The sequence below is a fragment of the Parus major genome, chromosome 5, assembly GCF_001522545.3.
Source record: "Parus major isolate Abel chromosome 5, Parus_major1.1, whole genome shotgun sequence".
Lineage (NCBI taxonomy): Eukaryota > Metazoa > Chordata > Aves > Passeriformes > Paridae > Parus > Parus major.
The window spans coordinates 15141538-15159301 of record NC_031774.1 but is presented as its reverse complement, the minus strand read 5'-3'; the positions used below and the strand labels follow the sequence as shown (position 1 = coordinate 15159301).

General features: G+C 51.2%; 1 protein-coding gene across 1 annotated transcript in view; it reads right to left on the bottom strand.

Annotated features, from left to right (window-relative positions):
• IGF2 (insulin like growth factor 2) overlaps positions 1–4178 on the bottom strand; it is an 18063-nt gene extending 13885 nt beyond the window's left edge. The window contains exon 1 of the mRNA XM_015632082.3: positions 3401–4178. Coding sequence (XP_015487568.1) covers positions 3401–3505 — 105 coding nt within the window. The 5' untranslated portion in view covers positions 3506–4178. The remainder of the gene's footprint in view (positions 1–3400) is intronic.
• Positions 4179–17764: the final 13586 nt, after the last annotated feature.

The following is a 17764-nucleotide window of genomic DNA, read 5'->3' as shown; positions in this document are numbered from 1 at the left end:
AAGTCTTGCTTCTTTGTGGAGCAGTGCAACATTTAAAAGGAAGCATGGCAAAAGAAAAGTCATCAGCCCAGATCCAGTGGCACGTGCCAGAGGGGAAAATCCCAGTTTACACATCCCAGCATCCCTCACACTCCACCCTTTCAACAGGAAAAAAAAAAAAAAAAGAAAAAAATAAAAAAGAAAGAAGAAAAGGGCAGACTGATGTTTCGCTACTCTGACAATTGCCTGTGAGAGACGCTGAACATCTGCCTCTCTGCATTACTCCTCTCCATGGACAGCCCCAGGAGAGTGGGGAGCTGACCCGGTTCTGAGCGTGGCAATCCTGAAGGAGCAGGATGTGGGCATGTGCCAACCTCACAAGTGCCAAGTGAATGCTGCCCCTGCCCACAAGGCAACCCAACCTCACAGGAGGCGCTGGGCCATGATGCCCTGAGGTGTCAAGGAACAAAGGGATAATGGAAGCCAGCATGAGAGGCAGGTGCCTTGGCAGCTGAAAAGCACCCAGGAGCTGCACCTTGGGCAGAGGCACAGGGATGACGTGCCCAGCAGTACCCAAAGGCAGAGGAATCACCTCATGCAATGCCACAGAAGAGCCTCTCGTTTCATCTGAAAGAGAAAGGAGATTTCCAACCACCCACAGCTTGGAAGAAGCAAGCTTCAAAACACAAAACTTTTGACCACTGAGCTGTCAGGTGAATAAAAACTACTCAGGAGGACCAGGGGTTTTGCTATTTAGCACAGGTTAGAAAAAAATAAAATACCTTCAGATTCTTGGCACCTGGTTTGCATGACATTCATATGGCTGAGGCTGGCAATACTGCTGCTATTTTTAGCCCTCACTTTTTTTGTCTTCACTGCTTGTCCCCATCAGCAACCCACTCTGGCCCACGTCGGGGGTCACCTTTCTGCCTTCCATCCCGTGAGCCCTGGGGGCACCTGCCACCTCTACCTGTGGGACAGGGGCTGGGGCAGGCAGGGCTGCATGGTGCATGCCTGCACCCCATGTCTGTAAGTGCTGCAGGAGAACCACTGGGCCTGTGGAAAAATCAAGCTGAAAGAGGTGAATGGGGTATTCAGTACCATTTACTCACCCCACTGGGGAGTAAGAGTGTATTGCATAAATTTTGGTATGCAGCCCAGAAATATTTGATTTATTGTATTAAAAAAAAAGGAAATGCAATCTTGCTTAACTCTTCTAAAGACAGCTGGCAGGACCCAGTGAAGGGATTTAAGTCCGTTTTAGTAGCCTCACTTAACTCCTTTCTTTATTGTTCCTCTCTCCTTTCTGCGTTCCCTTCCAAAACCTGGAGTATATCAGGGAAAGTTAACAGCAAGTTAAGCTGTTAAATCAGGAACTGTGGTGACTGGAGTCTACTGGCAAGTGATATTCCCACAACACGTTGAACTTGCTTTATGTCTTGGCAGAGCAACTTTAACCCTTTCGGAGCCAGGCTGTAATGCTAAGGCAGACTTCCTCTCCTGGTGCCCCCTGCCTCTCCTGACCCCTCACACAACCATGCCGAGGGAGGCTGATATCGCTTTCCCCACTAAGACACCCATCAGCTTTTAAAAGCAAAGACAATCCAAAGAAGGATTGGAGAGGTCAGCCCCAGGACACGAGCTGGGAGAGGGTGGGCCACTTACAGTGCTCGCATGCACTGCTGGAAACACACCAACTCCTCAGTCCCTCTATAAATAAGACCTCACCTGCTGTGTTTGCTTTATTTAAAAAAAGAAAAGTACAGAAATGCTTTTCTCTGGTGCTCCATGATACAAGCTGGGCTTGTGCTGAAGCCTACAGGAATCAAGGGGAAGACACGCACTGACAACTCCGGGTTGACTGGTCAAAGCAGCAGCCCTCCAGCCAGGCTGAAAAATAGATCACCTGTCAGAAAGAGCGCTGGGACACACACGCAGACACATTTTGGCTCTCAAATTTCATGCAGCGGTGGGAGGGGACCCGCGGTGTCAAATCTTTTATCCCTTAATGAATTTGCACAGGAGCTGGGATAGCCCCTTTGAAAGGCTGAGTGAACTTGTGTGGGTGTCAACAACACGGAGCAAGATTTACAGCTCTGACCCATTCACCCCCACCAAAATTGTCAAGTTGGGTCCAAAACAGCACAGTGGAACTCAAATCAGAAGTGTCAGTCAGTTTTATACCTCCAGATGTCCTTAGCACAAAGTCAGCTTTAACAAAACCCCACGACCCAGGCTTCTCAACTCCACTCTAAATCAAGGCAAGAGGAGGAATAAAGATCCCAACACGTTGAACCCTGCAAAGTAAAAGGGGGGGAAAAAAAGCCACCCACATAAACACACAATCTGACAATAAACAAACTCAAAGAAAAACAGGCCTCGGTCTCCCAAGCACATCTCAGCATTTAAAAGAAAACTACAGATTTTGTATAGGAAGCTTGGGTTGAAAGCCGAGGCTCTCCCGAGGTGTCTGTTTAAAACCGCCTGTTTAAAACCACCCACGCAAACCTTGTTTTTACACTTGATTGCTCCACACCACCCTAGCGAGACCTGGCGTATCAGCAACCCGGGTGAAGTACCCCTGGCTGGAGGCGAGGCAGCCACATCTGCTGGTACAGTTACGCTAAATCCGAGTTCCCTCATGTGCCCCAATTCCCTACTGCTCAACAGAGTGCTAAAACCTTTCCAAGTTGCGCTCTTAAAACGATTACTGTAGGGAAAAGCAATTGGGAAGGAAGAAGAAGGGAAAAAAAAAATAAAAAAATCACAGAAAGTCGAAGGCTGCACGCCAACCATTAACTCTCACTCCATTTTGGCTTCGCTTTCTTGTTTTTCCTCTCTGTATTTTTATCCCTCCCGAGACCAAACACACCGCAGTGTTTTGCAGAAGAGAGTTTAATAATCTCCGCTCTCTCCGGAGCCGGAGAACGGCCGGTCCCCGCGGCCGCCCGGCGCGGAGGGAGCTCGGCGGGCAGCCGGGGGCCGCGCAGCCCTGCGTGACCTCGCATAGCCCCGGCCCCTCCGCCGCTCCCCACGCGGGACCGCGCCGGCTCCGCGCCCCCGCCCGCCCGGCCCCGCGGGCAGCATCCCCGCGGGCAGCATCCCCCTCGGGCAGCATCCCCGCGGGCAGCATCCCCCTCGGGCAGCATCCCTGCTGGCGGGCGGAGGGACCCCGGGGATACCCCGCGCACCCCACCGCAGCGGGGCCGCCCCGCCGGCCGCGGCTGGGCCGGCGCTCGGGGTCCCTCTAGTGACACGCGTGAGGACGGCGGGCAGCGGGGCCGGCGCGGCTCTGCCCGGCGCGGCTCGGGATGGCTCAGCGGTGCCCGGGGCGGCACGGCACGGCTCGGCTCGGCGCTGCCCGGCGCGGGGAATCCCACCGTGCCCTGCCCGCGGAGGAGCAGAGCGGAGCGGCGCTTACCTTGGCACTGCCGCTGCTACTCTCAACTTCTTGCGGCGGCGGCGGGCCGGGGAGGAAGGCGGGCTGCCGGCAGCGCTCATCCGTGTGTGCCCCGGCGCTTGACATGCTGCTCTCCTGCCCTGGCAGCGATCGCGGCTTTGGCTTGCCTTTCCCGCGCCCTGGCACGTTCTCCTCGCCTTGCCTTTTGGTATGTCAAGTCCCTGCTGGATTTTGTCTGAAGGATGTTATTTTGTTACGATCAGGTATTTTGTTATTCTAGAGAAAAAGCGAGCGAGCGCTTTCCTTTCCTCTCCTTTTCCTTTTTTTTTTTCCTCTGGGTTGTTTTTCGCCCTTTTTGTTTGTTTTTTTTTTTCTTCCCTTCTCCTTCTCTCCTGCTTTGGCTGCCCCTTGGGTGGCTCTCACTTTTGTGTTTACTGAGTGCTTGGTCGGGGCGAAGGGGCCGCTGCCTCACTGCCCGCTGCTCCCGGCTGCTGCCCCACGAGCGAGGAGACAAGCAGGCGCTCCGGCTTTTATACCTTTTATACCCCCCCCAATGGGCATGCTCTCCCGGCGAGCACCAGCCCGGCCACGCAGCCAATAATGTTGCAGAGCGGTCTAACCCCCTCTCTTCCCTCCCTCCCTTCCTTTCTTCCCTCCTTCTCCCTCGTAACCCTCCGGAGTCCAGCTCGGGAGGGAAGAAGGGATAGAAAGTTTCTGCCGCACGCTTTCTTTGCGTGCTGCTACCCGGGGTGGGGGCTTTACCCCCTCTGCCGGCCCCGGGTGGGAGGGGGGCTACGCGCATCCGCGGCCGCTCCGCAGGTGAGGGGTAGAGCTGTGGATCCGCACCCCGAGCCCCTGCCCAGAATACCGGGGGACACCCCTTGCGCGCCTCTCGCTGCGAGGTGGCGAGCCCCGAGTCCCGGCGGGGTGGGAGAGGGGAGATCACCCACTCCGTCCTCTCCCGGGTGCCCCTGTAGGTGCACACGGGCACAGGTGTCCGCGCCGGCCGCCCCACAGCTCGGAGGAGCTCCCGGCAAAGGCACGGGCATTCCGGGCCGGCCCCCGTGCCTGCCCCGCTCGCTGCGGGCAGCGAGCCCCCGCCGCCACCCCTGCGTGTCCGTGTGGACAACATGGACGCTGCCCCTCCGCACCCGGATCTGGCACCTCGCACAGCACCTTCCCGCTGCGGCTCCCGCTGCCTGGGTCGCCTCTGCTTCCCGCCGGCTCCTGCAGCCGAGCACCGCTGCCTCTGAGGCAAAGGGACTTTTCCCAGGCTTTGCCGTGCGTGTGCAGCAGCGCGGGCAGAAGGCGCTCCCGCTGCTCTGCTGCATGCCAGGCACGCCGGGCTGCACCGGCCGGCGCTCGCCCGCTCCTGAAGATCTGCCTTCCAAGTACGGGCCGAGGAAGGAGCTCCGCTGGCTCTCAAAGGCGGCTCCCGGGCAGCCTCCGGTGCCCGCACCCTCACCGCTGCCCCGGAGGGTGCCTCTCTGCGGGGACACGCGTGTCAGCCTGTGCCGCAGGCGCGCACCCTTCTCGGAGCAGAGAGGAGCGGAGCTACCCGAGACCTGAGCGGCAGCTTGGCCCACCTCAGGTAGCGGTTGCCACAGCTAATGGTGCGAAAGGGCAAGGATGCAGCAGCCCTCACCCCAGCTGCAATTAAAAAAAAAAAAATAATCCTTATTTTTTTACTTTTTTCAAATTTTTACTTTATTTTTCCCCCCAAGGATGGGAGGCTTGGTGCATCTCTCAGCAGTCAGAATTGCCCTAAACGTGCCCGAGAAAACGTGGGCAGAATTATTTCTCGCTAGGCTTTGGGCATCCTTTCCTCCCTAGCATCCTTCTAGGATGTTTGCTGTGCTGTCCTCTGGGATGTGTCGCTGCACGTCATGCCCAGCAGTCCTGGTGTCAGTGCTGTAGGCTACAGCCGAAACATCGGCACATCTGGGGGATGCTGAGGAAGCAGCTCCGTGCACATCAGACTCAACCACAGGCATCAATTCTCAGCTCCTTCACTGATATTTAAACATGTAAAGAAGTGACCTGGACCTCAACGAGACTGAGCATCTGCCGGCATGTGCCAGGACTCCAGACTTCTCCTTACCTTGGGCTTTTGGAGTTTCTGCTAGATGCCCAGGACTTAGTAAATCCGAGTTGTGGGTCCTCAGCAGAGGTGGTCTTAACAAAGAGCAAGCCACCTTTCCTCTCTGCAAAAGCAGAGCCCCATCAAAGGAAAGGACCCAACCTTGGCAGGGGGGTCAGCAGGGCTGTAAGCTACTGTTAATAGCTGAAGGAGCCCAGCTCCCTTCCCCCAGCTCACCACAAGGACCTCCTGAGAGTAGACAAAAGAAAGCTTGGAGGGTTAATCTCCCTGAGAAAAACAAGTGATTTTCCAGTAAACAACTGCAATAGCAAACAATGGGGGTGAAAAATAGCGATCATAAAAAAGTCGGTTTGGAGGAAGAGGCGACCCAGTAAGAGAGGTGTCCTTTGGCTGGGGAAAAGCATGGCAGCAGTTTGATGAAGATTCAGCAGCAGCAGCAGCAGCTACAGCAAAATAAACCCCACAAGTTGCCACTGGATCTACTTGTGTTTGTGCCTTTTGATCTTTTAATTGCTTCTTAGTTATCCTTCAGTGCAAATAAATAGTGCATTGTGTCAAGAAAGAGGAGGGGGGCGGGGAAGGGAAGAAAGAGACACAAAAGAAAGAGCTGTCGCCCAGAAGAGAAAAGGAACAGGTTCTTTCCCCCCACCTTTAAAGGAGTGAATATATCTGTATGGTGAGGAGGAAGGGGATAGGATTAGAAATCAAAGCGAAATTGGAGAGAAGCACATTAAGCCTCGGGCATCCTTACAGTAGGAAGAAAAGAGTGAGGTGGTAAAACCCTTGGGGAGTTTATTCGGTGAGTTATGAGAGGATCCACGAGTGTAATATTGTTAAAGGTCAGTTGAAACCTAATTTAAACTAGGGATGTGTGACCTCCGCCCTTCATTTAATACAGTCATAAGGAACATTACACTGCAGATAGCTGGAACAATAGCTGCCTCCACCCCAAACTCCAGCCCTTGGCATTGCCTGCGAGGAGGGCCGGCAAGGGGGAGCAGGAGAAGGACCAATAAAGACAAGGAGGGAGCAAACCTGAAGACAGGGAGGTGGAAAGTGAGGGATAGGAAGACCTCTAGAGTACAGCACTGATCACCAAGGGTCTTGCAAAATCCCAGGAAGCATTTTGGTTTGAAAGTGGATGGGGCTGCAGCAAAGCATCACCTGAAAACGTTGAAAATACAGTAAAAATAAAACACTGCCTCTTGCATTTGTCTGACCCCCCTGGTCGTCTGCACAGTTCAGGAGAGAAATTGCAGTTGTGGGTTCCCATTAAATTTGCAAGGAGCGAGGACAGTGTTCACAGAGCAAAGTCAACCAAAGTAAGCTGAAAGTAAGTGAAACTAAAGTGGGAGCTGAAATAAAAGCAACAATTGAATGGTGCCCTGAAAAGACCAGGGGATGTCAGGGACTCGGAGGGAAAATCTCTGCTGCTGCATCGGCTCGGAAGCATTGGGGCAGACTGCAAAGCCTCCTGGCGGCACTGCCCATCTGAGCTGATCAAAGCGTCTCGTGGGTGGCCACCAACACGTGGCACTGGGCTGGAAAGCTTTCCAGGGAAAGGGGGAAGAACTGGAAAACTTGGGCCAGCCTGGACCTTGCAGACAGGGATGTGAGCTTCAGCAAAGGCAGAGGAATGTAAATAACTGCAGAAATGCAGTGGTCCTGGGCCAGGGTGGATGTTAGAGATGCTGCTAGAGAGGTGAGCCAAGCAGATACCTTCAGGGAAGGGAACATTTACATTTATGACTTTTCCCTTCCTCTCCCCATAGAATCCAAAGAGAGAAGAGGTCACCTAATCCCAGCCTAACCTAGAAACCCTGTGATGATCATTTGGTTTATTTCACAATTACGGCCCAAATGACCAGGTGGGCAGAGCGGGGATTTGTGGTGTGGTGGTTCAGGTGCTGTGCCTGTGGCACTACAAAGGTACCCCAGTCTCTATTCTCATATGTCCCCCTAAATTCTCCTATGTCAAGAGTGAGGACAGCCAGGAGAAACCAGACTGCTTTACTGACATGCCCCACGGATTTGGGTTGAGATGTCCAAGATGAGCTGAAAGGAAGGTGAGGGTGGGCTGTGGGTCACTGAAGACTAGAAGAAGTGATCTGTAGTGAGACTGGAGCAGGGAGTAGCCAGAGTCCTCTATGAAGCTGTTTAATGGCTGAGAAGTATCTGTACTTGGCCCAGAGCATCTTTCAGTGGCTTTAAGAAAGTGATACCTTTTGCTTTGTACAACCCAGGAACCTGACAATAACACCGTGTCCTTGCATGCTGAGATATATTGATCCTGGGGCACACTAAACTGTTGGAACGGGAAAGATTCACTGGCAAAGAGGGATGTGATATATGGAAGGTCTCTGCAAAAAAATTGAAGTCAAAGAACTAAGAGTGAGAGAAGTAATTCACCTGGGGCCCCTGGTCAACAAGACAAAAACAAAAGCAGAAGCTGGGCAGGTCTGTTTTAGGACTCCTGGCACCCCTGGGTAGTGAGAATCTTTTGAGGCCATGATCCCAGCCCAGGGGGTTTCTGCTGCAGGATTGTTTTATGGGCAGTGAAAAAGCCAGTTGCCCTTAGGCATCAGCAGGGCACCTTTTTTGGCATGCTCAGAGAGAAAGAGGGACTCTTATATCAACTCCTGCCTAGATCTACGGATGCCTTGGAGCGCTTACTCAATTAAGGTGTTCAGGAGAGGTGTTGGCATTTGCTTCATAAGGACCTGGAGGTTGCTGAGCAAAGTAAAAATGAAGTTATTCCACTGTAAGTTATTGCACGGTGCCAGAGGAATTTGTGACAGTGGTAAAAGGCACTGTCAGTGAAAACAGGGTAGTGTTTTCACCCCTGTTTATATGGAGGACAAACTATGCATTTTTTTATAGGCTGGACAGACTTGATATTCCTGTAATGTCTTTTAAAATTCAGTGTCCCCAGTAACTAGAGAAAAAGAGCATGTGGGATAGAGAGGTGTCCCTGTGGCCAAGTGTGAGAGAAGAATTGAAGAGGCACACATGATGTTCAGCAAGTGAAGCTCAGTGGGTCTGTTTGTCGGGATGCTGTCTGCAGCATGGCCCAAAAGGAGGAGGACAAGGAGTCCCAGGGTCCAATGATCCCAGAAAGGGAGAAAAGTCTCCTTTCTCCCCATCACCTGTGGGACAGCAAACATCTCTTGTCACCTTGGTTGCCAAGGAGGACTCCATACTCAGCTAACTGCTTCCCGAAAGGAATTTCCAGGAAGGGTAGAATAAGGTGAAAGTGGAGAAGTGCCTGCCCTCTCCCCAGCTTCTTTTCATTGCAGAGGAAGCCCAGAAGGTTCCAAGTTTTGTCTGATTATTTATGTCAAAAATGTGCAACAAACAGAGTAGCAGAGAAGTAAGATGTGTCTGTGCCTATATTAACAGCTAGGCACATCACCATTTCCTGTTTTCCTTCTCTTTTTAAGCATTGCCATCAAAATACCCATTGGAATGTCATGGAGAAGAAGTGGTCCAAGATTGTTTAATGACCAATAAAAGCTCCAGCAGGTACAATTAGTTCTTCCAAGCATCAGAGGATGAAGTTGGCTCTTTGTAGTATTGTACAAATATGGGTCTGTCTACAGAGCAAGCTCAGAGTCAAAACATCCTGCAAATGAAACATGTTACAGGAGACTGCAGGAAACCCTTTGGACTGGGAGTTCTTTGGGGTGAAGATTGTGACCCATCGCTGTGTTCCTGCAGGGATGGCCCGATGAGAATGTTCTGGGAAGGCAGCAGTAGTAGGACACATCCCTGCGTTTCCCAGGGAGGAGCTGAGCAGTGGGAAGGTGGTGTGCAGGGATGCCATTTGCCTCTGAGCAGGAGCACACCATGTCCTCTCAGGGACATCTCATCTTCCAGCAAGGCACCCTCATACACACTACTTTGTGTATTTTTTATTACAATATTTGAATTTTAAATACGACACAAATCAAAAAACCACACCACAAGTACTCTGTTTGCACTTGGAAAACTCAGAGATCACCTTTAAAAATGTTTTATCATGCTCCCAGGAGTATCAGTATGAGCTGGTCAGTCTGACTGCATATTGCTGAATTCACAAGAGAAAACAAATGAGCTTTTAATAAGACCTTTTGCAAAAAATGAGGCACAGCAGCTGTTTCTGAGATCCTCTCCAGCAGCTCCAACAGAACAGCCATCACTGGGTGGCCGGTGGCAGTGCCAGTGATGGGCTATGCCAGAGGTGATTGCAGTCCTTATATGTGCCAGCATTCCTTTGGTGCAGCTTCTTGAAGACCTTTCCCTTAGCCTCGTTGTGCAATCAGCTCAGAAAATGCTGCCCAGGTGATCAGGGTGGCATTCCCAATCCCCTGCCCCCCTATGGATGCAGCTCATGAATTTCAGATGCACTCTTGGGAGGTGCATGGTTTGAGCACCCTTTTCTGCAGAAAATCAGGCATGGGAGCCAGCTGCAAACACCACCATGGGATGGGTTGTTTTTCCAAGTGCACAAGGGAGCTGATGGCGTGGAGCACAGAGGGTGACTCATTTTAGACGATATATGTGGGGCCCTTATTTGCTGCAGAGAGGTGGAGTGGTGCAGATATGTCTCTGTTGTGTAATTAATGGCTTTGAAAAAAACACCCGAGCCTGTTGGCTAAGCCCAAATACCTCTGAGGGGTTCTGGAATCCCAACTATGTATCTTTCAGGCATTTCTTCCTCTTTTTTTTTTTTTTTTTTTTTTTTTTTTTTTCCCTTTTTTTTTTTTTTTTTTTTTTTTTTTTCCCCATTTCTGTTTTTGCATTGCTGCTGTGCTTCAGTGCTGGTCTTTGTTTGCAGCTCTCATTGTCTTTGGTGGAGAGTTGGGTGGCAGCATCTCCATCTCCTCCAGGCCAGGGCTTCACACCTTATCAGGGATCACCTCTTCATGCTGGGATTTTTTGGGTAGGATAAATGCTCTGCCAGGCCTAGCGACTGATGCCCTCATATCTGAGGTGAAAACCCCAAAGTAGGATGTGGGGCTGGGGTCCCATGGGCAGGTGGCTGCGGGCATGGGGGCAAGGGGCAGTATGGGGGTCATACCTCTAGCCTTTGCCACTGCATCCACACATCACCTTCAGCAAGCCACTTAATTTCTCTCTGGTTTTCAACCCCATGCACCAGTTCATGAAAGGGATAAATCTGTCCCGTGTTGCCTCGTTTCCTTTGAGGCTGAGACTTCCAACACCTACAGCTGGCAGGGGCTGTATGGGAGTTTGCAATAACTTACACCCTCACCACATTCCCATTCCTGATGCAGGTGACACAGGGACACCCTGTGCCCACCCATGCTTCCAGCGTCCCCTCCGGACCACACCACCCTTGCCCTGGGTGATGGATGCCCAGTGGGGAGGGAGGACGACAATTTGTTTTCTTGTTTAAACAGAACTCTCTCTCATAATCATAGTGAAGGAGGGGAGGCAACAGCTCTTGGCAAAGCAACTCACACTAAGTGCATTTCACTAGGAATGTTTATATCTGCTGCTGAAAAATTCACTGAGTGTGGCAGTAGTGTGTTGTGGTGCTGGCAGAGCCAAGCTGGGTTTTGTGCCCTGAGCCAGGTCCCAGCGAGGGTGGGCCTGGGGATGCCACCATGTCACCAGCTCATAAATATTTCACCTTCAAGGACAGGTGTATAGCTGGGGTTGACATCCCTGAGTAGCATCACAGGGCAAGTAGGTATAACACAATCCTGTGTGATGGGGAGGAGGGCTTTTTATGGCGCCAGCTGTGTTTCAGAAAGGTTCTGGTGACAGAAGCAAGGATTTTCCCCGAGATCTCAGCCTTTCTGAAGCAGGAGACCTCAGACAGGGTAGAACCCTTGAGACTGCTAAGCTAATTACTAATTGCTTGGAAGGTAACCCTCCCCAAAAACCCGTGCACGTAAGTTTTTCAAAACAGCAGGTGGTATGCTTGTGTAGCACGTGCAGGCATGTGTGTGTGTGTTTGTGAGTGTGTGTTTGTGTCCAAATGTATTTTTGGGCTGAGGGGGAAGCAAGTGCTTGTCTGAGTAGGTAGAGCCAAATGTCAGGTGATTCAGATGCTACCCCCCTATTTCCTGCACCACTGCGGTGGTGTCACTTGAGTCCCTGCCTCTCCATCAGCCAGAGATAATGGGCTCCAGACAGGCCCTCTGTGAAGCCAATATGGAAAGGGTTAACTGAATTCCCAAGGCAGGTGGGAGCACAAGTCAGACTGGGTGATATCGCAGACATGTTATTTGAAAAGCTAAGAAATTGTGGAATTCCTCACCTAATCCAACTTCCCCACAGTTTAAAGAAAACTGCAGTGAAAGATATCACCACAGCCAAGGGAGACCCCCCACGAACGTTTCCCTGCATAATCCATGTGTGCATACAGGCTCCATCAGCCACCTCCTGTGGCACTGGGATTCTAACCTCGGTGTCACGGGATGCACTCCCTCTGTGCCTTGACCTGTAGGAGCTGGAGGTGACTCCCTGACTGCCTGTGACACTGCCTGTGTGCAAGGCCCTCCCTAATGCTGTGACAGCCCCTCTGCCTTCATCTGAGCCCATTGCAAGGACGTGCTGCAGAGGCAGTGGTAGCAAAGACTAGTTGAAGCACCTGCATAAGCAATGTTCAATGAGACAGCACAAAACTTATTGGAAGTAATGCTTTTGACTTCAGTTGGTCCCAGTTTAGGGCATCCCTAATTATGAGAGGTGGCTGTAGTGAGCCCTTGTAGCTGTGCAAATACCTGGACATATCTAATGATCAGCAAGTGTAATGACAATGGTGGAAATCACTTCCCTATTCCAGATCTGCACACCTCTCCTCCCTTCATTTCTCCAGGTGGGTCTCTTACTGAGCCACCTCAGTCCACTAGGTAATATTCATGCCAGAGAAAATTTTTGTTTTGCCTGAAAGTAAATTGCAGAGATTTTTGGTTAGATTTTTTTTTTTTTTTTAATGCATTAAAGGCAACCATTTCAAATATGTAGAGATCACACGGCTGTTTTTTAGTCAAAACAAGCATAGTAACCACAAGAGGTGCCAGACTGGAACAATCTCTTCTCCACGAACCTAATCCAAAGCGGAAAAAAAAAATAAAAAGATGTTTTCCAGAGATAGAATGAATTCCTTTGTCTCTACATGTGATACACCGAGAGAGAAAAATCCTGCAATGGATAGCAGGCATCCCCTTTCCTTTTAGAGAAAAGTTGCTCTCCTCCAAGAAACCTCAGTGTCCGAGGTGGGGAATTATTTCAGGGCAGACCTGCTGGGTCCCACTCGGGGCTCCTGTCATTGGAGAGGATGAGTGCATGCAACTGCTGATTCCTATGAGCTGCTTCTGTTTCCCTTTTGGAGGAACCTCACTGCTCCCAGTGAGTCAGCCCAGGGGCTTTGGGCTCATTTGGGCAGGCTGAGTACTACCCTCGCTCACTAATTAACTTACATGAGCATCATCTCATATTTGTCTGACTCATGGGGTGCTTCAACAGCTCCCATGCCAATCCATCGAGACCCCACTCACCCAGGGCAGCAGGTCCTGCCTGCCCTAAGCCAGAACTGTCTTGGGGAGGGCAGTATCTGTGGGGAGGCCTCACTGACCCCCCCACATGCAGCAGTGCAGTTGGGGTGCAAACCCTCTCCATGGCTGATGCTTTGTGGCCGCTTTCCCCCACCCACGGCCGCCCTCGCCGTTTCCAGAGACCCACATGAGAGCAGTAATAGCACTGTCGGGGTATACAAAGTAAAAGATGACTCACTGCTAAGCCTTTGCTCCCACCTTCGGGAGGCAACCAGATAGGGAGTAATCTCCTGGGGAAGGGGGGTGGAATTTAAGTCAGTCTGATTTTTTTCCTGAAAACCTTTCATTTAGTCTAAACAACCAGCTTGGGATGTTGGCACTTGGCTTTTAAATTAAGTATGCTTTTGTGGGCATGATTCTGCAGGGATAGCAATGGCTGGAGCCAGGTTCTGGTCATCAGAGTGGAAACAGCCCCAGATTCCCGCAATAAAATGGAAAACAGCCCTTGAGCTTCAGTAACTGCTTTGAAGGGTCTGCCCTGGCTGATGGATAACTCATGGGGGGTGAGATCCAGGGAATAGTGATAGCTTGCAAGTGGGCTACGTGACCTGCACAAGGCCACTGAGAAAGCTGGGGCTGAAGAAGCCACTTCCACCGTGCTTGGAGGGTTTTGGTGGTGGTGGTTCCCATCCTCTGGGCTGCTCTTATCCCTGCCACAACCACGTGGCCTCTGGTTACCAAGTTGACAGCTTCTATGTCCTACCTCTCTCTCTGCCCACTGTAGTCCAGCACCAGGATTGATCCTCTGGTGCTTTTGCAAGACCATCTGATGGGGGCAAGAATCTCCTGAGGTCTTAAGCCCAGATGGTGGATGGAGGTCCCTTGGAGGCAGCAGCATCTCTGCATCCCAAATCCAGCTGCTCCAGGCACAGGGTTAGCTGTGGGGTGGGAGGTGGAGGTACAGGAGGCTGCAAGAGCTGCTCAGACCAAGCACAGTGGGCCACAGAGTGTGGGTACTTTGCTTGGTTCAACCTGGCTGCGTTCCACCTGGCTCCAGTGTTCAGCACCTGCCTGAGAAGGCACTGCTGACACATTCACCCAAACAACATCTGCTTTCCCACCTTCCTCTTCTCTGGCGTGGCCACAGCAGAGGCTGTGGGGAACCAGCCTCCCAGACACAGCCTTTTTTTTTCATAATACAAGCTGCTCCAGGGCTCTCTGACAGACAGCCCTGTCCCCCAAGGGCTGTTCCTGAGCTCTGCCACCCTGCTGCTGTTTGTGACTTTGTTGGGAAGGTAAAGCAAAGTGTGCAAGCCAGGATCCCGGATGGAGTGGGGAAGAACAGCTCTGCTATGAAGCTGGGAGACCTGCAGCCCTAACAAGAGGTTTCTGTCAGGAAAGCCCTGGTGTGCTGAGCCTCACTGTGCCCCAGTGAGTGCCCAAGCTGGAGCCTACATCTCTGCTGGGCTGCCCTGAGGATGCTCTTTGCATGGAGTTGATAAAATGGTTTGCAGCATAGGTTGCAGGGGCAGGGTGTGGCATTCAAGGGGAAAGGCACCACACAAGAGCTCCCACCACCCTGCAGGATGGAATTTTCTCTTTTGCTTCTGCACCAGCCATCAGGTGTTGTCAAAAAGGGGACTTGCAGTAGCACTTGTGGAGGATATTACCAACTAAGACTGATTTTAGAGGGCTGCTCATATCTAAAAGAGATTTGCTGACAGCTTGGTTGTTCATGCTGATTTTGAGTTAATCATAATTAAAGTCCAAATGAATCACTACTTGAGCCATTTTGCATTGCCTTTTTTACCCTGTTCCTTCACTGAACCCATCACAGGATTGGCCCTTCCATCTTCACGAAGGCTTCCCAATCCCAGATTGCTGTGAATGAGACAGGCTCAGCTTTTGAAGGAGTCATCCACATCACAAGCATGTGCCATCTTTCCTCTCAGATTTATTTTGAGTAACTATTAGCTGGAAATACCAGGCTGTCTTGGGTTAAGGCATCTCCACCTACAATCTGGGACCAGCTCACAGCACATGACAGAGTTGGTGGGACAGACAGTGTCCTCTGCTGCAGAGCTGCATTGGATTTCTCCTGACCGGGGAGGAAGATTGAATTGGAAAGCAACTGCAGGTAGGAGGGAACATTTCCTCCCTATGGATTTAGTCTCCTCATTTGATCCTGGTGTTGAGAAGGGAATAGTAAGGTCCACAGGCTGGTGGCAGGGTTCCACATCTGGCTGGTGCCACATCTCAGCTGTAAAGGGGTATGGCTGAAAAAGGGAAGAGTTTCAAGCAGAGACCTTCTCCGGCCTTGGCTCTGTTCCACTAAACATGTGTCATCTTCCATTGATTCAAACAGTACAAATCTTTTCTGTTGACAGCTGGACAGTGCCTCTGAGTGGTTGCCTCTTGCCCACCAAACACCACTCCAGTCCAGATGGACATTAAGTCTCAGAAGGCATTTGGTCACTCTGCACCACCAGGACTCTTCTCAGAGCCACCGCCTTGGTTGCCACCAAGTCTCTCTCAGCATTTTTGGGTGTTTTTTTCAGATATGTAGAGCAAGCTTCCTTGCTCTCCATTAGAAAAAGTGGGTTTCAGGCAGGTCAGGTCATTTCTGCTGCTCTTTTCTGCTTTTCTCCCCTGCTCCCAGCTCTCTTTCATCCCTGATGTATTTAGTGGTGAAAATGTGTCCCATTGTCTTTTATCAGGTTTGCCATGGGCTTCACATGCGGTGTTAATCAGCCCACCATGGTGCTCACTATGTACAACACCTTCCTAGCACTCAGTGCTAGGCTTTCCCCACTTAAACCTCACCCTGCAAGTGATTTAATGGCATTTATCTCATCCACATCAGAATCCTCTCATGGGCTTGTCCTAACACAATCCAGAGACACCTGACTTCCTTACATTGCTTTTAGTTATTGATCTGCTTAGAGACGAGTTGCAAAATTACCCATTGGTGCTTGAAACGCCTTCATTTAAAAATCTGGGGAAACCATACGGTTCGGAAAGGACCAGGCATGAGTCTTTGATGGTGTGCATTTTGGAAACAAATTATATTTATAATATTGTGTGTGAGTGGCGAGCCCCCACCACCACTGAGGCATTTCATGGAGAATAGCTTAGGCCCTTTCCCTAACATAAGAGACTGCTACAGACATTGCCAGATGTTAAATCTTTAATTCACTAAATTGATACACATTGCTCTGTTCAGCCTAAAATCAAAGAAAGATATGCTTAAAATATGTTTGGTGGGCAGAGCCAAGCCTAAATTCCCCATAACTCCCAGCCCACAGACTGCCTCCTGATTCCAGTACCTATGTGAGGCACAAGGACAATTGCTTTGGAAATGGAATGCTATAGGAGTGATCCCTTACTAATTGAGATGCAGCAATGACTTCATTTGGAAAGCCCAAAGCCCAAATTTAACAGCCCTAAGCCAGAAGTGAATGAATGGGGGAATTTCACTTGGCAGTTTAGAACAGGCTCTGCAAAATTCCTCAAGTCTAAAAGACTCATGTCTCTCACTGTGGATCCTCATCTCTGGCTCATCCAGTACCCAAGCTTTCAGGAGTGCTCATGACAGATCTGTTTCCCCATCCTCTCCCAGCTGAGCATCGCCAGGGTAGCAGCTGAGCCAGGGTGAACCTTTATTTCAGCACCCCATCACTCTTGCCTTGGGCTTAATACATTTTCTCGGCACTTCCCAAGCTGTCCCTGAACATCCTGAAGCTCTGACCACTCCCTCTGCTGGCTGTAGCATCATTTCATAACCCTCAATAGGGCCTCATCCCCTGTGGGGAGGGGCTGGCAGGGGTAATGGCTGTCCCCAGCAGCAGAATAGCTGCTCGAAGTTGTGTCATGGCCAAGGATGAGGACCATAATGCCATAAAACGTGATGTGTAGGAGTGAGGATTTGAGCACCAGCCCTGTGGCAAGGCTGGGTGGGGAGATGTCCCAGTTTGACACTTGAATGTTTCCATTCAGGACATATATCTGTGCTCTGGCAGCCCTTCAGTGCCAGGGCATACCATAAGAGCACAAGTTCTTTGCATTGGAGGTTATTGCAGGCCTAAACCTTGGTCTGCTCAAAAAGGTGATTTGTGATTGAAAACACAGGCCCAAAACAGGTTGTAGGTCCCATCAGAGGAAACATTGGGCAGCGTGCACAGAAGGAAGGTGGACTGCAGGGTGACAGTGAACTGGTGCTGAGGGTGCCCTGGGCTATGAGGGCCAGGCTGGTGGTCCCAGCTTCGAGAGGCAGGAGGTTCAGAAAGGCCTCAAAGGTATTCAAAATCTTCCTTGACTGAATACCACCTTTAAACAAAGAGAAGAGCTGGAGCAGCATTGGCAGCCCAGCCCATCATCACTGCAGGTCTCTGGCCATGCCAGGAGCAGCCTGTGAGTTGACAGTTTGATTTTGTTGCTCCAGACATCTCCTTGCTGGCCCAGCTCTGCTGGTCCCATGGCCTCAGTGCAAAGTCTTACTCCAGCATCACATCTCCAGGGGTTTTTTCTCCAACACCGTCTGTATTTACCTGTTTTTCTGCCCTATTTCTATGGGTCCCTGGTGGCTGTGCCACTGTGCCCTGGCCCAGACAGTGCTGCCAGGCAGCTGTGGGCAGGGCTGCGGGATCCAGCTGTGGGCTGAGCTGCGGGCAGGGCTGCAGGATCCAGCTGCGGGCAGGGGTGCGGGATCCAGCTGCGGGCAGGGGTGCGGGATCCAGCTGTGGGCTGAGCTGCGGGCAGGGGTGCGGGATCCAGCTG